The following is a 21406-nucleotide window of genomic DNA, read 5'->3' on the forward strand; positions in this document are numbered from 1 at the left end:
TAATACTTAGAATGAAAAAAAGGGACAGATGAAAACGACAAGGTAACTATCCGAATTTAGAATCGTAAGGGAATTAAATCGAATCCAACGATCAGCTCTCTCGCTCAAACTGGACGCAAGAGAGAGAGATGAACCAAAGTGAAGATTTTCAGCTTTAGGTTTCTTGCACAATAAGTTGCAGTGAGAAACTTCAAAGAGAAGCACAAAAAAACCGAAACGGCGACGTTTTCCAACTTCACACTTACTGTAAATTACAAAAATACTCCAATATTTAAGATCTAATTACATTTTCGACCACATTATTTATTTACTACCCTACTCTCGCTTCCGTGCCAGACTCAAGAGTCTTGAGAAAAAACTATTCCACTTCTTCTTCTTCTTCTTCTTCTTGTAGCAGTTTCTTAGTTCCGGAAATTGAATGGAAGAAGCATCTGGATACGCGTTTCAGTGCTTGATTTGCTGATTCTTGGCGAAAATTTTGCTCCTTTAATTTCTCCACTTTGTTTATTCAGTCTGGTGGTTCTGTTAATCTCTCGGGATCGAAAACCTTCTAAATGCTTTCAACGAGGAAGAGAGATGTCTTAACGGTTTTCAGATTCTTGTTTATTACTAATTCAAGCTTCATCAGAAACGCAAGTTTCAGAATTCCTTTACCCGCTACTTTTACCACCAAGTGTTCGACGTTATGCCTGAACGAACCTGAAGAATGCACTGAGGATTCTGAGCTCTCGGTTGTATCGTCTAATCACAGAAATATTAGTCCTTTACAAGTTCTAAGAAGATGGGGTTGTGATGATGATGAAATATCAAAGCTTTTTGCTCGCAGGCCTGCTTTGCAGAGAGCCAATGTTGCTCAGCTGGAGTTTAAGTTAAGTCTTCTTAAGCCACTGGGGATCACGTCCTCAGACCTTGTCAAGATTGTTAATTTTCGTCCGAGGTTCTTTAGCTGCCGTATTCACCTTGTCCTTGATGAAAGGATAAACTACTTCATGGAGTTTTTGGGGTCAAAAGAGGTGTTGCGCAGAGTCATTATCAGGAACCCGTCACTCATGTTGTATGACCTCGATGACAAGATCAAACCTGCTATAGAGTCTTACAAAGAGTTGGGCTTTAGTCAACAGGATCTTGTCGCAATGTTGATATCTCGACCCACGTTGATCCCAAGAACAAACTTTAACAAAGACAAGTTTGGGTACATTCAGAAAACTGGGGTCACAAGTGAATCCAAGATGTTTAAATATGTTGCAACACTCATCGGAGTCTCGAGGATGGAGACAATCCAAGAGAAACTTGGAAACTTGGAAAAGTTTGGCTTCTCGGAAGATGAGATTTGGCATCTTTGTGGAAAATGCCCAATTCTTCTCACCCTCTCAGTTGAGAAAGTTCAGAGAAACATGACTTTCGTCATAGCCTCGATGAAACTTCCAGCTCATTCGGTGTTTAAGCACCCCTTTTTGCTTCTCCTTAACCTCGAGACTCAACTAAAACCTCGTGCGGATCTTGTTAAGAGAGTCTTGGAAATGAGTCTAAAGCCACTAATAAAAGAAGTGAACATTTTCACAGCGCTGAGGATGAGCGAGAAACGGTTCTTGAAGGTTTATGTAATGTGTCATCCACAAGATATTGCAGACGAGCTGATGGAGTTGTATGAGAAATCCAAAAACATGAAACGTTTGGCTGAGAAATCCAAGAAATTCATCCGTACAGGATTCCCCTTTTGAATCTCTCTCTTTTCATTTTTTCTTTCTTTCTTAGTTTCTCTGAATTTGTTGATTACAGATGTAACATTGTGTGAAATTTTCGATCTTCCCAATCTTGTAGAAGGTCCACATTGCAAATTATGGTGTTCTTTATATAATGGTAAATCATTTGGTTTGGTTTGATGCGGTTTTTATTGAGGTTATTTTGCTTTTGGTTAGCATTGTGTTTCGGGGTTTATTTGGATATAACAAATTAAATCAGTTGGTTTTCCTTTACGGTTTGGATTTGGTTAGTTTAGATTAATTAAACCGGAATAGAAAAGTATTGAAACACACAAAACGCGACGAACCACGTTTTGCGAAACGGCCGAAGACGCCCTAGACTCGACGTGTCTCTCTTCCTGACCCCGTTCGTGGCGGCAGTGACAAAATCTCTCTCTCTCTCTTTTATTTTTTTTTTTAATAATAAAAACGTTTCCAAAGCTGCAACCTTTTTGCGTTTTTTAGTAGTTGAAGAGAATCAATCTGACCTGACATCAAAAATTTTGGCGTCTTTCTAAGCCAACACAACACATCTCTCTCTCTCTCTCAGTTGAGTTGCATTGTATTTGAGAATTGAGGTAATATTATTATGGCCTCGATCCTTTTCTCCAGAAGTTTCTTGGCTGCTACTCACCGCCTGATTACTCCTCCTCTGTCTTCTCTTCTTCCCCAAACGACCGCCGCCTTTCTCACTGTAAGTCGAAATCGATTTTGATTCGCGATCCATTCTCAATTGTTCATTCGTTTCATAGCTGCTTTAGCTTCTATGGGTTCTGGTCGTTCATCGGATTGTCAAAAGTTTGAATTTTTACTGATAAATCGGAAATTAAGGAGTGAAAATTATGTAAATTGCTCAACTTGGTTCTCTGTATATGAAATCTGACTCTTTTGCCTTTCTTGTGTGTATGTGATGGTAATTGCAGAAGAGAGCATTCTACTCTCATCAATTAGGCGTTGCTTCTACAGCCTATAAATCAACCACATGGGCTCGTCGAGCCATGGCTTATACTAGAGTTGGTACAAAAGCCTGTTACTCTACCTCATCCATATCAACCAGTGAACCTGTTGTTTCTGTTGATTGGCTTCATGCTAATCTTAGAGAGCCTGATTTGAAGGTGACTGACTGCCCTTTGGTGACTGTTTGACTTCTTGAATACTTTTTTCTGTCATACTCAAACTTACCTGTTCTCAATCATGCTCAGGTTTTGGATGCTTCGTGGTACATGCCAGATGAACAGAGAAATCCGATCCAAGAATATCAGGTGAGAGTATGAGCAAATATATTATTGAGAAGCTCTTGGATTTCACAAGTGTTTGTGTTGTCTTCGTTCTCGATTAGCGCAAGCACTCTTAAGTAGTAGAGTTAGTACACTACTTGATACTGACGGACTTACACTGATCCTCTCCTATAGGTTGCTCATATTCCCCGCGCTCTCTTCTTTGATTTGGATGGAATATCAGATCGAAGAACTAGTGTAAGTATCACCATCTTTTCTTTTATGGAAGATGTACCCGTGTTCTTTACTTTGAAGTTCTCACTTCACACTGATATCGACTTTATGAATAAGTGTCGATATATATATATATATATTATCTTCCTTTGCTGGCATTTTCAAGATAGTGTGTATACAGCATATAGCTGTTTCTTTAGTAAGATCAAATGAGAAGTCTTCATTATTAACATATGTTATCATGAGTTTTCATTAAGACATCCTTTTGGCTCGATCTTATTTGTAACACAGTCATCTTAAGTATTGTATGATATATCAACTACTTGTTACAGCTGCCACATATGTTGCCCTCTGAGGAAGCTTTTGCTGCGGGTTGTTCTGCACTTGGAATTGATAACAAAGATGGAGTGGTTGTTTATGATGGAAAGGGGGTCTTTAGTGCAGCCCGAGTATGGTGGTGAGTTATGGTTCTCATTTGTTCTTCAAATCTTTTTGCTTTGTTTGGTGTCTTTTTCAGTTTTTGTTAAAATTGATATGTGCTTCTTTTCTTTACCCTTAAATAGGATGTTCCGAGTTTTTGGACATGACAAAGTTTGGGTACTCGATGGAGGTCTACCAAGATGGCGTGCGTCAGGTTATGATGTTGAATCTAGTGCATCAGGTGATGCTATTTTGAAAGCTAGTGCCGCAATTGAGGCCATAGAGAAAATCTATCAAGGACAAACCGTAAGTTGTTCTTTTGGATAATGGTTCTGTAGTTCGTATTTCTGTAGATACATGATGAGGTTTTAGCAGATAAGATATGTTTTTTCGTCATATCAATATTTTCTCTCGTGATTGTACAGGTTAGTCCAATAACCTTTCAGACAAAGTTCCAGCCACATCTAGTGTGGACACTTGATCAGGTTAGCATTTCCTGAATGGTTTTGTCTTGGCTTTAATGTTATATGATTTGATTATTTCTTCTATCATTTTCTGTCTATTGTACCATAAATTTGAATCTTCTTCGTAAGAGAATCCTAAAGATGACTCAACTTCAAGTTCTTTAATTTGGTCTATATTAATACCCCATCTTTCAGAATTGTGATTGTGACAATATTTAATATACTAGAAGTTTCAGTATGCTGGCAGATTGATGTCTGTAGATACCTGGTTTTGAGTTTGCGTTTGTGTTCTAATAACTTGTTCAGATTCTTACTTTATGTCATAACTCTCTTTGGTGAATTTACAGGTCAAGAACAATATGGAGGACCCGACTTTCCAACACATAGACGCTCGTTCCAAAGCCAGGTACTATGACTTGCCAAGTTATTACTTGTGTGGAATGATGATTTAGTACACTTCTTATTCCCTTGGTACTAAGTTCTTACTCGATGTAGCTTTTGATATTTTACGGGTTTTTTTCGCAGATTTGATGGTACTGCTCCAGAACCCCGTAAAGGAATAAGAAGTGGGCATATACCTGGAAGCAAATGTGTCCCTTACCCTCAGGTAAACCACGCTAGAGAATTTGTTTCCATACCTCACTTCCCCTGCATCTTGTCCCCAGCGTTAAAGTGATAAAAGTTTCTTCTTTTCTGCAGATGTTTGATTCTTCGCAAACACTGTTACCAGCAGAAGAGCTAAAAAAACGATTTGAACAAGAAGGTAAACTATTTCATCATCATCTCCACTTGAAGAATGCTTCACAATCTTATTTTATATATATATGATCTCGCCTTTTTGTTGTAGATGTCTCATTGGACAAGCCTATTATGGCCTCTTGTGGGACCGGCGTATCAGCTTGCATCCTGGCAATGGTAACTCCATTTCTTATTTGAGATTATATGTAAACGGAGAGGAGACTGACTTAGTGACTTTCTCTGTTAGGGGCTTCACCGGTTGGGGAAAACCGACGTGCCGGTCTATGATGGGTCGTGGACTGAATGGGCGACACAACCAGATTTGCCCATAGAGGGTGATGAATCTTCTTCATGAAAGTCTCCACGGTAAAGACTAGCGACAAGATTACAAGCCACAGAAGAAAATAATTATGATGTTTAACTTGAGGAAATGGCGTGAAGTAATCAAAAATCCAATTGCTGGCTTTAAATTTGCCTCAACCCTCAACTAGAAGAGGACTGTATTTATAGAACTTGGTTTTTTCTTTTTCTTTTTTTGTTCTGGATCCATCTTCCGAATAAAATCAAGAAACAGAATATTGTTTATGATTCTCAAACAGAGATTTTGAGGCCATAATTAGGGCTGGGCAAAATAACCGATAACCAAATAACCGACCGAAACCGAACCGAAAAAAACTAAACCGAACCGAACCGAAATTCTTCAAATACCCGAATGGTTAGTAAAAATCTATATCCAAACTAACCGAAACCGAACCGAACCGAACCGACAATTAAATGGTTAACCGAAATATCCGAAAACCTAGAAGATATCAAATATTATATACTTAATATTATGCAAAACTATAAAATAAACTTAAAATATAAATTATTTCTAGATTCAAAACAATTAAATATTTTAAATAATCAATATATGTAAATGTTATTATTTTGAATTTACAAAGTTAAATACTATTTTGTAAAATTGAATCAATATTTTTCCCTTTTTTGTATTTTTGTTATTGTATATTTGGTTAATTTTGGTTATATTCGGTTAGTTTTGGTTATATTTGGTTTATTTGGTTAATGTTAATATAATTTATGTTAGTTATGGTTATTTATTTAAATAACCAAACCGAAACCGAACCGAAAGAAACCGAACCGAACTAAACCGAAATTTCATAAATATCCAAATGGTTACTATATTACTATATCCAAAATAACCGAAACCGAATACAACCGAACCGAAACCGAATGGTTAACCGAATGCCCAGGCCTAGCCATAATAAACAAGTTTTTTTAGCATATGCTTTACATAACAACAACACATTGGAGTAACTAGTAATTGCAAGTGAACCGAAAAGTTACGATATCACAGGGGATCAAAATGTCTAGCATTATATAAGGTACCAGTTAGAAGATTGCAAGAAGACCGCGTGGCCTAATGGATAAGGCGCTCGCCTCCGGAGCGGGAGATTGTGGGTTCGAGTCCCACCGTGGTCGTTTCATTTTTTTATTCAATATTAGTTATGTTTGGTTTTCAAAAAATTCTAGCAACTAATTTTTCAAAATTTATAAGTTTAATATTTCGTATTGATTAAAGTTTCCTACAGAGGTGAATTATTTTGAAGAAAAAAAGAAAAAAACACTAAATGAAATGTCCACACAAGAAATTGATTAAAAAATAAGATTGTTTTGCAGAATTAAGAAATGAATTGTATATCTAAAAAACAAAAACAAACTGATGAGATATTTTGTATAGAATAATTAAATTCAACTATGAGATATTTTTGATGAGATATTTTGTACACAAGAATCACAATTTTTTTATTTATTTGATGAGATATTTTCCACCTCTTTAATGGTCAAATCCAACCTTGTTTGTTTTTTCTTTAAGAGATTTCCGAAATCTTCACATTTCATCCTATTGTTATGACCTACCTCATGCAATTTTTGATATTTCAAAATTTCATCATCTAGTCAACTAATAATTTGATATATACCAACATAATTTGATCCTTTGTGAAAGCGATTATATCAAAGTGGTTGTGTTAAAAAGTTATATTTTACATCAATTTGATCATTTGATTCTTAGATATTACGATTTATTTTTATAATAGAAACGATAAATCATTAAGTTGATCTGAAGTTTTTAATTTGATGATGTGGAGCCATTCATCAAAACAGTATATCCTAAAAAGTAACTGAATGTTAAATTATAAATATAATAAAAGAATAAAAGTATCAAATAGAAGAAAAAAAAATAATGTTTAAATTATGCATACATGAGTTCACCAAAAGGTAATATTGTAATGCAATCTCTTTTTTTTGTTTTGTATGTAAACAATTTTTACCATTTGATTAACGGAACCTTTATAATAGTTCCCTCGTACACAAGCCAACGTAATATAAACGTTCTAGTGTACTATAATAATTAAAAAAAAAAAAAAAAAGAACGATCATAACAGCTCCATGATTGAAATTTTCTAGTGTACTATAATATACGTTATAATTATTTTATGGTGTATAATAAAATATATGATTAATTTAATACATACGATAAAGTCTACATGGCCAAGACGAAGCTTTATGTGGCAGTTCTTTAGAATACTAGAGTCATTTGGTTGATCACGTTATCTAAGCCAAAAGGACTCTGTTTTGATCATAATCATCTGTTGGATTTACGCTTCTTTATGTGTTCTCGAATTTGTTTCATAAAGAACCGTCTAATAACAGGTACTTCACACCGAGGAGGCTCATCACTAGTGGAGTCAACCAATTGATTTGTTATTGATGTTCCATGTAAGTCCAATGCTTTCATTGTGTTGGTACCGGCGAGCTCAGGAGACGTAGTGACATTAATGCAACCACGAAGATACAAGTACTTAAGTTGTGCCAGTTTTTTTAGCGTTGGAGGAAGGTTCATGAGCCTGTCACAGCCAGACATATTGAGATGAAAAAGCTCTGACTTTTCACCTACTGTTGAAGGCACTGCTTCTATTGCTGTTCTGTTCAGATTCAACCATTGTATGTTTGTTCCGACTTCTGGGAATGTTGTTACGTTAGGACAGTTTGCAAGGCTGAGATCAGTGAGAGACTTCAGGTTCTTCATGCTGTCTGGGAGATTCATCAGTCTCTTGCAGCCGGAGAGATGTAGCTCTCTGAGACGAGAAAGACGTTCGATTTGTTGAATAGTTGTCTCGTTCAGAAGCAACTTCTCGACAGTCTCTGAGATATATGGAAACTCTTCCAGGCTAGAGCATCCGTTCAGACGAAGAAACCTGAGGGATTTTAAGTTGATGTTGTTTGGGAGGCTCCTTAGTTTCTTGCAGTTGCTCAGTTTTAGGTGGACGAGGTTGTTGAGTTGTCTAAGGGAGGACTCGGGGATTTCAACCAAGTTATCACAATTGGAGAGTTTCAGACTCTCAAGATTAGTCGCCTTCGAAAGGTCTGGAAACTCGGTAAGGTTTCTGCAGCTTGTGAGGTTTAGGCTCCGTAAGTTTGCAAGTTCCTGCATCGTAATAACATAGAGAAGAAGCATCAGCAAGATTAAATCAAGAGGAGAAGAAGAGAGCTCCTTTGGGTACCACATCAAAATGGTACCTGAGTTCCACTCCAGACTGTTTCTATCGAGCTTTGTGAGAGGTTGAGTTCAACTAGAGAAGTCATACAAAACTGAGATGGCAATGATTTAAGATTATAAGCATCCCACCGAAGATACCGCAGCGTAGGGAGGTAGTCTAGGCCATCTAACATCCTTGTTCTGCTCTGTCCAATGCTGGAATTGGTATAAAATTTAAGTAGTTTGAGATTTGGCATCCTCCTAAAGATTTCAGGGGTTATGTTGAGCTCATTTCCATTAGACATGTCCAGAAATATTCTTTCCACCTCAATTGCTTCATCTCCCTAGAGATAAAATAAATATTCAAATTTCGTGATCCAAGAATGGGACATAAGATTGAGCTTAATAAAAGATGATTAGCGTACCGCGTTGGTGGAGAAAACGTGATTGATATCTTCAAAATCCCACAGCATTAAACGTTTCCATGGCCTTTCATCTCTGCCTTCACATATGATATCCACAGCCATGTCCTGGAGCAAGTCATGGACCCATAGTCGATTTGTGTTTGACCGGCTAATCATACACTTCTCCATCAGAGCTGTAATACTCGGTCTGGTGGGCAACGCTCTGCGCCTGGAAGACACGAAAAACAGGTCTAATACTTTTCTAACTCTGTCCATATTCACTCCGTTGAAACAGAGCGCAATGTAAAGAAAGATCTTCTTTTCTAGGTCATCCAATGCCTCATAACTTGCTCTTAACGCCTTCAACAGTGAGTTATCGCTATTCTTTCTCAGCAAATCCAGTTTGTCTTCCCAGAATTCCAGCTCCCGGCGATATAGAGATCCTCCTACGAGTTGAAGTGCTAATGGAAGACCACCAAGCTGCTTCACAACATCTATTGAAAGCTCTCTATAATCTTCACATGGACGAGGTTGCTTGAAAGCATGCCCACTAAAGAGCTGAAGTGCTTGGGTGCTCCTCAAAGGCATCACTTCATAGGTACGACGTTCCACGTCATGCAGGTCTAAAACACGCCTGTCTCGAGTGGTGATAATGATTCTGCTTCCTGGTCCAAACCACTCAGGACTTCCAGCCAGTTCTTTTAGCTGTTGTATATCGTCAACATCATCAAGAACAAGAAGAATCTTTTTGACACATAATCGTTCCTTCATCACATCAGAATCTCTATTCCATGTATTCATGTCCGATCCTTCTTGCGGAAGATTTCTGACAAGATTTTCTCACGTAAATGCGATGGACCATATCGTTTAAAGTCTCTTTTCACATTCTCTAACAAGGAAGCACCATCGAACTCGCTCAAGAAGACTTTGTAGACATATTTTGCGATGGTGGTTTTGCCTATACCACCCATTCCCCAAATTCCGATCATTCGGACATCATTAGGGTCTACGCTCATCAACGGATATATACTTCTCATGTGTGTACGCATTCCTATCAATTCACCAGTAGCATCATTGGAAGACATTGGTGAGAACAATCTGTCTGAAAGATCTTGAACAAGCTCCTCGATAAGCTTCGACTCCTCGTTCCTAAATCAAGATAAACAGACCCTCACAGTTCAGTTCTCAAACAATGAAATTTGTATGTAAAGTTCACTAGAAGGACTCTAAATTAGCTTGCTCACCAGTTCCTGGAATCCCAGCCAGAGATCAATCCTACTTTGGCCATGGCATTTCTCCATGTTTTCACTGTGTTTGTTTCAGGTCTCTTGTCGTGTTCAGCAAAGGCCTTGGCGAAATTCCCAGATTGTTTCTTCACATGTGAAGGGTCAACACCGAAGAAAACGGGGATGAGTTCGAGGCGTTTCTTCTCGACGTAATCTGTGATGTGCACAAGCTCTTGCAAACACCAGCGAGAAGTCGCGTATTTCTCGGAGAGCACAACGACTGCAAATCTTGACTGCTCAATCGCTTCCAAGAGCGCCGGGCTGATGAAATTCCCACGCTGGAGTTCTGTATCGTCACGGAAAGTGTGGATCCCCTTGTCGGTGAGAGCTTTGTAGAGATGGCTGAGGAATCCTTTGCGTACATCTGTTCCCCTGAAGCTGAGGAACACATGGTACTTCCACAAGGACCGGGACGAGGATGAAGCCAATGTTTCCGCCGCCGGAGAAACACCTGTGAAAGTCACAGGATGTTGAAGCTGCGTTGCTTTTTCTTTTCTTTGAAGAAAGTGAAGGAGACGCCGTAGTCCCAAGCAGACGACGAGGAAAGAAAAAACACCGAAGAAAACAACCACAGCCGTACAAAGATGAAGAAGAGAAAATAGTACTATAGTCGTTCAAGTGACTCACTTATTCATAAAGTCAGATTTCAGATACGGACAGGAGAGGGACCACACGGACATTGACTCTTTGACCGACACGATTAGTTTATGGATCGTTGAAATTTTATTACCCTGTGATTAGCAAAAGCTCAACTGCTCAGAAGTTAAATAACGTAACTGTCTCAATAATAACAGAAGCAACAATCTTAAAAGCGAATGGAATTTGATCTTTTAACACTTACAAAACAGAATCTTATACGTCCAAGACTTCTCGAACAAGACTTAGTGAGGTAAAGTCTTATATGCCACTAATTAAAAAAAAAAAAATCAGCGTTGCCACTATATAATTAGTATGCCCTCATAATATGTTATTCCCTCTTTAACTTTAATGAAATGATTTTATTTTATTTTGTTTTTTAAATATAATCTGAAAAATATGAAAATAAAGAAATAAAAAATCAAATCTCTCTTCCCTCTCCCCCAGTTCCACGATTCTTCTCCGATAATTTCTTCCCTTTTTCAATTCCTTCGATTCCTCTCTCAGCAAAGTGAAACCGATCGAACATAACTCGTCCTCTCTTTGTAAACTGACCCATGTTTTGCTCCTCTCTTACTTAGCTGCTCAACCTCCTCTTTCCTTCCTCCTCTGGTCGTAATGCTCCGAGACGCAGCTCCTCAAGTCGTGGGACGTCGGAAAACTTGGTAAGCTCGCCTACTCCAGCTCTTCTGACGTCGCCGCATCCTAACGCCGCGTGTGGGTTTAGGTTGGCCTCTTTTCCTTATTGTTAGAGAATTTGGGGGAAGTTAAATTAGGGATTTGATATGAAAAGTAGGTTATTTGGAAAAAATGTACAATTGGTTTGATTGTGATGAATTGTGTGTAAATAAGAATTGTGTTTGAATTTATTGTGTTTTATTTTTAGGAGGCAATGAAAAGCATACACATAAACGTTCATTTTGATTATGGAGGGCATTATTCAGAGGAGCATGAATGGATTGCAAAAAATGGTTTATACGCTATATCACTTAAGACCTCTTCTTTGGAGCAAATAACTTTCTCGGTGTTAGTTGATAAGATAAGGAGGAAGATTGGGATAGATGAAACGAAGGGTATGTTGAAATTGAGCTATAGTCTATCTAATGCTCGGAGTGAGTGGTATATTGTAGATGACGAGGACGTTTTGTCTATCTAACATCAGTGGATAAAGAAGGACTTAAACCTGTGTTGCATGTAGAGTTATTTAGCAATTTGGAAGCAAACCAGAGGGTTGCGCAACTTTCAAGAGTAGAGCGAGTAAGTTCAGTTGGTTTGAATTATGGGGAGCTGGTTTCATATGGCAAAGCTGTTGATGTAGAAAATGCTGGCATTCTAACTATTTTCAACCGTGTGAACAACAAAATGAGCCGATTATTGAGGAGGTGTTGGAGAGTTTTGTTAATGAAGAGATTATTGTTAATGAAGAGTGTGAGAATGTAGGACAAATAAATGAATCTGTGGCTGATGTTTCAGATTCAGATATGGATGATAGGCATGAGTATGTAGAGCTCCCATCTAATGTCGAAAAAAGTCAGTTTAAAGAATGGGAAGATGGTACAGGTCTTGAAATAAATCAAGAATTTTGCTCTAAGGAGGCTGTGCAAGATCTGGTTCATAGAGCTGAAAATAAGAACTGCTTTAATATTAAAACATTTAAGTCGGATGCGGACCGTCTTATGCTAAGATGCAAGCAAGCTTCAAAAGGTTGTAAGTGGTATTTACATGTTGCAAGAGTTAAGAATTCTGACTATTTTAGTGTCAGAGTACACAGAAAGATGCACACATGCTCTCGATGTGTCGCGAGTACAAGCATTGGTAAACAAAAAGGGTCAACACGATTAGTAGCATCTATTTTGCATGATGACTATCCAGGTCAATTCGACACCCCTACTCCTAAAAATATCATGAACATCGTGCAAAGAAGACTTGGTTTTCAGTTGTCATACTCTACTGTCTTGAGAGGTAAGAAACATGTTAGTGATATAGACAAGTATCCTTGTGTTCATGTGATTGCCGCAACCAGGAACCTGATGAGGAAGGAAGGAAGAAATATGAATATCCAAATCCATGAGTTATGCTCGATTTATTATTTGATAGAGACTTGGGCATTGGAATCTTATAGAACGATATTTTTAGTGTCGCATGAGTCGAGTTGGAGTGTTCCTGAAGAAAAACGTCAAATGTTCGCCTTACCTCCAGAGTACACTCCTAAAAATGGAAGAACTCAAGAAAAGCGTTTTTTATCTTCGGGAGAACGTTATCGGAAGAAGAGGAACAAGTCTCGGCCTGACATAAACTTGGACAATTGGTTGCAGCCTCCTAAAACCTCTTAATCTGTGTCTTTGCATTGTACTTCGATTTTTTGTATTATGGTAGAAGTAAAACTTAATCTGTACTCGTGTTTGGATTCTCTTGTATTCGGTACAACCAGGTTCTAATAGGTACAACTATGACTTAATCTGTACTCGTGTTTCGATTCTCTATTTTTGGGTACAACCAGGTTCTACTAGGTACAACTATGACTTAATGACAAAGTAGTTGTTAAGTAAAATTATGATTACAAAACAATAAATTAGTTACAATAATAATAACACTTGTACAAGAATACCAATCTGATCCAAAACTTATAAAATAATTCAAATTATGTATTTCAGTAAAACATCTTCCATTTAAACACTCTTAATAATATAAGGAACAATTTCTACAACTTAACCTATTTTATCCAAATGATTATGGAAATTATAATTTTTGAAAATTTATCTTATCCAAACCTTTTAGATGATAATTAATGATATGAAGTAATGTGTCCAACTACATCAGAGTATACATTATTCAAGTCCAACCACAAATACACCAATATCTCTAAAGTCCAACTATAGCGAGCATAATACAACTGTACACCCAGGTACAACTATGACTAAATTACGCCGCCATTTATCAAAGAACCCTACACACCTACACGTGCGCTGTTATTTTATTAGAAAAACGTTGGATATTTTTTTTTTGTTTTTTTTGTTTTTCTTCCAAGTGTTCTGTTTATTCTAAAATCATGATGTATTTGTTCTCAGTTGTACTAATGTTCTCAGTTGTACAAATGTTCTCAGTTGTACCAATGTTCTCAGTTTTACCTAGTTGTACTGCGACCTAGTTGTACCGCGACCTAGTTGTACCGTTTACTCAATTCAACCAAAGTACACACAACTTGCAACAAGTATTCAACGAAAGTACAATACCAATCAGATCAGTTCCTACAACAACATCAGTTTTAACCATAAGACCAAATACTGCGACATAGTTGTACCGTTTACTCAAATCTACCAAAGTACACACAACCTGCAACAAGTATTCAACGAAAGTACAACTGAACGATTAATTCTGTGGGAGGTGATGGTTCTGTGAGAGGATTACTTTCGTTTAGAGCTTCTCCTATTTCTTCAACTGCTCTTTCTGTCGAATCATATACTCTACCACCGTCTCTTACAATAGTCATTGCTAACAACAAAAAGAAACCAAAACAAAACAAATTACATTATGAAAAATACCAAAGAACAACCAAAACACAACATGATAAATCGCCACTAATATGATTACCTAAGACTGAATATGATAGAAACTAACTGTTAAGATGCTAATTTCGACAAAGAAGATGAAAGTAGGCAACCGATCTTACAAAGAAGTTGAAGAACACAGTCGGACCTCGTCGAGGAGAAGGGTCGACGGAATAGATAACTAGCCGAGAGAAGAGTTAACGCTGGACCTTGTCGATTCGCGTTTACTTGTCGGAAAATGGACAAACTTGTTGGAAAAGGGGTTCTGTCAGAATTGGGAGGGGAAACGGAAAAGAGAGGAACACAAGTCGAGGGTCGGCGATGGAGAAATCCTCTCCTCTCTTCTCTGTTACAATTAGGATAATTTGGTGGGGCTCAATTTAGATTTTGGATAAATGGGTCAGATTATAGGTCATATTCCAATTGGGTCAAATAAGTTGGTTGGGTATGTAATTTTGTTTTTTAATAAAAGGTTTTTAGACTCTTTCTTTATTTTTCGTTTAAAAAATATTGTTAAATGAAATAAAAAATAGAAAGGTGGCATTTTTGATCAACTTTTGCGAGATAGTGGCTTTCAAGCCATTCTTCGGACTTCAGTTCACTCGGAGAATAGATAATATACAAAAGCACATAACTGTACAAATTCACTATTAACAAACTTCAATCAATTTCAGTCTACTCCAATCACAGTGCTTCCCATGAATAATTCAGAAACTGCAACACTAGCGTGGGCTTCAATGTGTAATAACAACCGCATCAAAATGAAGATCCTCTTAAGTTCCGAGCAATGAGAAATCATCATTTTCGCAATTGTAGAGGCAAGTCAAAGCAACCACACCAAAGGTCCCATGACTGATCTAGGCGATCCTGTGGTAAGCAGAAAAAGGTACATCAGTGATTTCATTGAAATCAGTATCGTTACACTAGCTTTAACCTAAGACCAAGGAAGTGGAACAACAATCCAGCTACTTATCACTATCAACCTCTTCACCAGCAGTGTGTTCGCAGACTAAACTAAGAATGGTAGCAAAAAGACCACAAAGTTTTAAATCTCACATGAACAACCGACAACATACACAGTCTAACCACCCAACCTCAAAGTTAAGGACCATTATCACCAATGCTTTTCAACCTTCAAAGTCTGCGAACCTTCAGAGGCAATAATACCGAAGACTTTTCTTAATCAAGTAATGACAAATGACATCCGTACCTAATAGCATACTCCATTCTTTGAACAAAAGCAATCCACAGCACAAGATAAAGGCCTGAGATCTGCACATGTTCAAGTCCGGAAATCACAAGAGTTCGGTCAGATCCCGGTTAAGTGTTAAGACTTGCGTCAAGTAATACATGAACCAACGAGAAAACAAGGCAACTAAGATCCGCAAGAGTGAAACAGAATAGACACTTCAATGACCTTTTAACTTCATCCTGTGTCGAAGCTTGTAAGCCTCTCGGAGTCGTGTCTTCCTACACAAAATGTTGAGCAATTAAGCCAATCAGGCACAAAGCTTATATTTTCAATATATATCGTCTCAGTAAATCCGTAAACAACACTCACTTGTATAGCCCCTTCCAGCAAAACATATCACTCACTTACAGGAAAAATATCTCTCACAAGTACTTTACCAAACAGTTGGTATGGCAACACGTCATAATTCAGAAGAACAAAAAGCTTCCATCATTACGTTGCGTTTTCTTAACATATAGGAAACACATCCTTCTTCAGGAATAAAATCAACTTCAGTGAACATCAAAGACCTTCCCATGGAAACTTCACAAACTGCAAACCCAACATAGGCTTCAATGTGTGACAGAGCAATTAAGGTTCAAGAGATGATGAGAATTGAGAAAACATCACTTCCCCAATCGTTGACTAAAAGTAACCAGAATGGAGGTACATTATCTTGATAGACAGAAAGTTTTGACCTGCAAGCCAATACGTCCAAGGAAGAAAGGATCTAGGATTTGGAGGTAACAATCTAACAACATTAGTAATCAACATCTTTACCAGAAGTAGGGAGGTGATGTTTTCAGTTTACACTAACCACCTGAGATCATTCGTAAGAAGATTCCATAAAATTAAGCCTCACCTGAAATCCAACAACATTATGTATCACCAAAACAAAATCAATTGTTGACTTCATCATCAAATGTCAGATGTCAGACGTAAAGACCATTATCATCAAAACCAAGATGCTCTTCACCTTCTATGAGCCTATGACATCAAAATAACAAACTGAAGAGGATACGAGGACCACAACTCCTCAAAAATATTTGCACGTGTTCCCCAGAATCACAAGATTCATTCCAACCAAATTCTGACAATACCAAGAAATCTAATGTCCTGTGTAAGTACCTAGAAATTAACTAAACAACTCATTCTGGCAGACTAGCCTTTTCATGACAAAAATACTGAGGTATCTGATGAAACCTAAAATCCACGTAGTGTACAATAAAAAAGCTGAAAATCTTCAAAAATTCCGAACATTAACCAGATATTGCTGCGAAACTGAGAATCATCATCAAAAGTACAGAAGACTAAAATCCATAGAACAAGTATGGTAACCACACCTTCAGAGAAGTCAACCTACAGAGCTTCAACCATCCTGCACAACTAATCCCCAGAGGCAGAGACCATGAAATAGAAGAGTCACCAAAACAAAAAGGTCTTATACAAAACCGATGAGTGATACTGAAAGAACCTTCGATGTTACCTTGTCTTGCTGGAGAAGAGACCCAACTCATAGGTTAATATACTGGATCCTCAAAATCTGTAGCACATTTCCACTCAGAGAGAAGCAAAAGACTATGAAATCAAAATTAATAGCATCAACTCTGAGAAAATAAATAGCCTCGTAAAAGCAGAAACAAGGAAGAAAGGATGGGAACCCGTCAATTAGTATGGAGGTTGAAGCTCCCTTTTCTTGAATACCCAGTAAACTACAACAGTCAGAAGTAATTCACAAATCAACAGAGATGCGATAATCAGATGCCAAAGAACTCATAACATCTGACCTGAATCTACTTCACAAATTCATGATGTACAGATACGAGTGTAGGCAAGCAGGCCAAAACAGAACTACCACTTTGCAAAATCAAACCCGGATGCAACGATAATGACTTCATCTCAAGTAGAAGCGATTAGTACCAACTATAGAAAACATGCAGCAAACTACAAGCACAAGCAGATAAGGAGGGGAAGATATCTGAGCACGTCTTCATCAAATATAGTGGTCATCAAAACAGAAAAAGGCAAAACACACCAGAGGTTAAAAACCTACTGCAAATTCAACCTTCGATGTCAAAAAAATCAAAAGGGAGTCGGGCTCCTTCGAATCCTCAACACACCAAAAAGCCAAAAGAAACTCCCCACTGTCACAGTCCATGGCTCAGTAAGCGAAACACACTTCAAAATCCAGGAATTGTGAATCAAAAGATTGCAGAAGATCTAAGAAGGAAAGAAGAACGAAAACCTGACTACCAACATGTCTAGCTTTCTGCATAAGAGGAGCTCAGACTGGACGCTGTTCAATTCAAAAACTAAATCCATCAACTAAAACCTGAATCAACGACAGATGGAAGCACCAAATTCTCCCGGCAAGCTGTAAACGTAATTAGCGAAACTCCCGATGCAGAAATACAGGGTAATCCAATAACAGCAGACGTTACTTCTAACCTGAAACATCCAATAACAAACTCTATGGAAACAGAATGCTGATATATACTCAAGGGAGAGAAGAAGGAAATCCTAAATAAACACAGGTCCACCCTTCTGCATCAGAGAGCTCAGACTTTTAGCAGAAATAAAAGACAATCAAAACAAAATCTACTTACAAAGCAAAAGTATTAGAACAAACTCGTTCGGAAGGGAATTTAAGAGCATCTTTCATATGAATGTGTGCAAACAGCAGAGGAACAGAGAATGATTGATGTAGAAAATCTGGAAAACAGAATAAGACACAGAGGACATATCAAACCTAACCAACAATAACCAAAATTAAATAAATCAACCAATAGCAGAAAAGTTTATATATAATAAGTAACCAGAAACTCGTTTGGGAGGACTCTATGATCATCTTTAATCTGAGTTTGTATACGGACATATAATAAAGTGAGTTGTGAAAGAAAAACTGGGAAACACAGACAAAGGGGGAAAATCATACCTCACGAATAATACCCAATTTTAAATAAAACAATCTATAGGTAAAAAGGTGTATAGATGTGAAAGAACCAGAAACACGATATTATTATACGGCACCCATCCTTCTCTCCCAAAATGACTTGAACTTCTACGATCTAAATCGAAAATTCTCCAAAAATAAGAAAAGAAAAAACATCAAGTAATTGGGAAATAAGATACCCTAAAAATAAAACAAAGGGGGATAAAAACCGCCAGAGAGGTAACAGGGAACAACGAGATCAAAGACATCTTTCAAGCGCAATATACCTATAACGAAGCGGAGCATTTCACATATAAAACACCGTCAAAAGCATACGAGAGTATGATCAAACACATAACATATATGTAGAATGAGAGATAATACGAACATAAATAAAGGGGAAAAGAACCAGTTTTTCTCCTTTAGAACCTCACTACCTATAACAGAAGACAGACACTTAGTATAAAACATAAATGCCAATATCACTAGGGAGATGAAACAGACATTACTGTTAATGCAGGTCCAGCCTTCTGTATCAGGGAGGTCAGAATTAGCAGAGCTAAAATACAGAATAACATTCAATAAGAAAACTATTGAAAAAGGATAAAGTATATGAACAAACTCGTTTGGAAGGGAATTTAAGATCATCTTTCATATAAATGTGTGTTACAGCAGAGAAACAGAGAAGCGATTGATGTAGAAAATCTGAAAAAACACAATAAGACACAGAGGGCAGATCAAACCTAACCAAAAATAACTAAAATTAAATAAATCAACCAATTGTAAAAAGGAGTATATATGCGAAGGAACCAGAAACTCGTTTGGGAGGAATCTATGATCTATGCTCATCTTTAGTCTGAGTGTGTGAATTACGAAATGGAATGAAGTTATTGGTGAAGAAAATCTGGGAAACACAGAAACAAGAGGACAATTCATATCTCACCAACAATAACGATTATAGAATTAAACAATCCACAGGGAAATAGGTGTGCATAGATGCGAAGGAACCAGAAATACGATATTATATGCAACACATCCTTATCCAAAAAAAACAAAGTAACAGAGAAATAAGAGACCATTAAAAACAAAGGGGGATAAGGAACCGCCAGAGAGGTAATAGGGAAGCACAAGATCAAAGACATCTTTCAAGCTCAAAATATACACCTATAAAGAAGGGAACATTTCACTTAAAAAAAAAAAACACCGTCACATGCATATGAGAGAATGATCAAACACTAAACATATAAGACAACGGAACGAAACCAGTAAGTAGCCTGACGTTTCTCTCTTTTAGAACCTCCACTACCTATATCAAAAGAAGGGGTCTTAAGCATAACACATAAATGCCAGCATCACTACGCGACACTACTGTTAACCTGAAACATCCAATAACAAATCCAAATGATCTTGAAGAATCCCAAGTGGCGCAGTCTATAACTCAGGAAACAAAAATTCAAAATCAAGGTAGTATATGAAATCAAACAGATTACAGAAATATACCCAAGGGAAAGAGGAACGAAAACCTCAATAAATCACATGTCAAACCTTCTGGATCAGAGAGCTCAGACTTAGCAGGCCTAAAAGACATATAAGCATTCAAAAACTAGTTACAAAAAAAAAGCACAAAGAATATGAATGTATATGTGTGTAGGGAATTTTAAGATCATCTTTCATATGAATGAATGTGTGTGGGCAGCAGAGAATCAGAGAGGCGTTGATGTAGAAAATCTGGAAAACAAATTAAGACAAACAGAGGACAGAACCAACAATATTCAAAATTAAATAAATCAACCAATAGCAGAAAGGTGTAGTATAGATGCGAAGTAACCAGAAACACGAAAATAAACGCAAGCCATCCTTCCCTTGACAATGCCTTCAACCTCAAAGATCTAAACCAAAAAGTTCACCAACAAAAATCAGAGGGAAAACAAGAGTAATATAACAACCCTGAAAAGGAAACAAAGGTAAATAGAAAACCGCCCACGAAGTAACACATCAGGGAGCGACGACACATCCTTCCAAGATCAACTGAGACGGAATAGAACAGAGGAAATCGTGATTATAACAAGTAAGTTCAAAAGCACGAGAAAACAGAAGAAACCAAAAGACAGGTGAGAAAAAAAGATTCAACAGAGCAATCCCGTTGCCTCCACGATCTGCATCAAAGAGAGAAAGAGAGAGAAAGAGAGAGAGAGAGATGTCGCTTATCTAGAAACGAAGAAGAGGAAAGAAACAAAACAAAAAAAAGGTTTAGGAACTAAGAATTGAGGAAGGAGGAACAATATCCAACAGCGTGACAAGGATCAATCAAAACATCACCGATCGATCTAAGACTTCTCCTCAATCACCAATCGAACAATAGTATTATCATCCACAATCTAAATCATCAACAACATGAATTAGAAAAAGTGGAAAATTCAGAAGCGAGAACGAATCGGATCAAAATACGATTGAAGACTTAGCGTAGAGAAAACGCGTGACAAAGGATCCAAAAATTTATATCACGGCGGATCATAGAATCATACACAATCTACCAAAAAAAAACATAACGAGAAGACAAAATCAATTTAGAAATCATAACACTAGGCCTAGGAGTTGAAAGTTTCAGGAATCGAAAGCGATGATCATCGGATCATAATTCGCTACGAAAAAATAAAACAAAAACCAGAGGAAGAACACCATCGAAACCATCCATCACCGACTGATCAAAGCATCGATCCACAATCTAAAAATAACAGAGCGAAAAAAAGTAAATCCACCGATGCAATTTTAGGAACCAAACCCTAGAAAATATCAATCATCAATGAAAAGTGAAAACCCAGAAGTAGGAACGACGATGATCGATTCAGAAAATCTCAAAGACGCGTGCGTTTAGAAGAATCGTCCATCAACAGCGTAGAGAGACGTAACAGAGAGGAGAGACCAACACAAGAATGAAAGATGTGGTTCGGAGAAAAGAGGGGATCACCACTATTTATAGATAAAAGTATAAAAGCTATTGACGGTCGTGATTTTA

The 21406-nt window shown here is 37.4% G+C and overlaps 2 protein-coding genes, 1 long non-coding RNA gene, 1 other non-coding gene and 2 pseudogenes across 19 annotated transcripts; 4 read left to right on the forward strand and 2 right to left on the reverse strand.

Moving 5' to 3' along the window:
- The first annotated feature begins 188 nt into the window (after positions 1–188).
- LOC104752352 (transcription termination factor MTERF8, chloroplastic-like) lies at positions 189–1881 on the forward strand. The gene has a single exon (XM_010474463.3). It carries the CDS (start codon positions 555–557, stop codon positions 1719–1721), a length of 1167 nt encoding a protein of 388 aa, XP_010472765.2. The 5' UTR covers positions 189–554; the 3' UTR covers positions 1722–1881.
- Positions 1882–2046: 165 nt separating this feature from the next.
- LOC104752353 (thiosulfate/3-mercaptopyruvate sulfurtransferase 1, mitochondrial) lies at positions 2047–5411 on the forward strand. The gene is made up of 12 exons (XM_010474464.2): positions 2047–2436; positions 2666–2857; positions 2945–3004; positions 3155–3217; positions 3526–3650; positions 3757–3919; positions 4039–4098; positions 4425–4483; positions 4603–4684; positions 4777–4840; positions 4925–4992; positions 5063–5411. Exons 1-12 carry the CDS (start codon positions 2332–2334, stop codon positions 5168–5170), a joined length of 1149 nt encoding a protein of 382 aa, XP_010472766.2. The 5' UTR covers positions 2047–2331; the 3' UTR covers positions 5171–5411.
- Positions 5412–6221: 810 nt separating this feature from the next.
- Positions 6222–6294, forward strand: TRNAR-CCG (transfer RNA arginine (anticodon CCG)). The gene has a single exon. It is a non-coding gene; the product is annotated as a tRNA-Arg (tRNA).
- Positions 6295–7306: 1012 nt separating this feature from the next.
- On the reverse strand, positions 7307–11238 carry LOC104752354 (protein SUPPRESSOR OF npr1-1, CONSTITUTIVE 1-like; annotated as a pseudogene). The gene is made up of 5 exons (XR_015585049.1): positions 11133–11238; positions 10002–10647; positions 8779–9906; positions 8395–8697; positions 7307–8302 (listed from the first exon to the last, which is right to left on the reverse strand). The product of XR_015585049.1 is annotated as a protein SUPPRESSOR OF npr1-1, CONSTITUTIVE 1-like (transcript).
- Positions 11239–11517: 279 nt separating this feature from the next.
- Positions 11518–13074, forward strand: LOC147926029 (uncharacterized; annotated as a pseudogene).
- Positions 13075–14770: 1696 nt separating this feature from the next.
- On the reverse strand, positions 14771–21339 carry LOC104752355 (uncharacterized). Of its 15 annotated transcripts, none has more exons than XR_015583455.1 (15): positions 19891–21339; positions 19697–19766; positions 19467–19554; positions 19013–19294; positions 18065–18170; positions 17704–17906; positions 17512–17602; positions 17246–17402; positions 16945–17170; positions 16802–16844; positions 16279–16320; positions 15789–16188; positions 15645–15697; positions 15438–15499; positions 14771–15094 (listed from the first exon to the last, which is right to left on the reverse strand). It is a non-coding gene; the product is annotated as an uncharacterized LOC104752355 (long non-coding RNA). The 15 variants fall into 15 exon arrangements; XR_015583453.1 differs by lacking the exon at positions 19697–19766 and adding an exon at positions 19654–19696 and having other exon boundaries at positions 19767–21339; XR_015583456.1 differs by lacking the exons at positions 19013–19294; positions 19467–19554; positions 19697–19766; positions 19891–21339 and adding an exon at positions 18394–18531.
- Positions 21340–21406: the final 67 nt, after the last annotated feature.

Source organism: Camelina sativa, chromosome 16, assembly GCF_030686135.1.
Source record: "Camelina sativa cultivar CO46 ecotype springtype chromosome 16, ASM3068613v1".
Classification (NCBI taxonomy): Eukaryota; Viridiplantae; Streptophyta; class Magnoliopsida; order Brassicales; family Brassicaceae; genus Camelina; species Camelina sativa.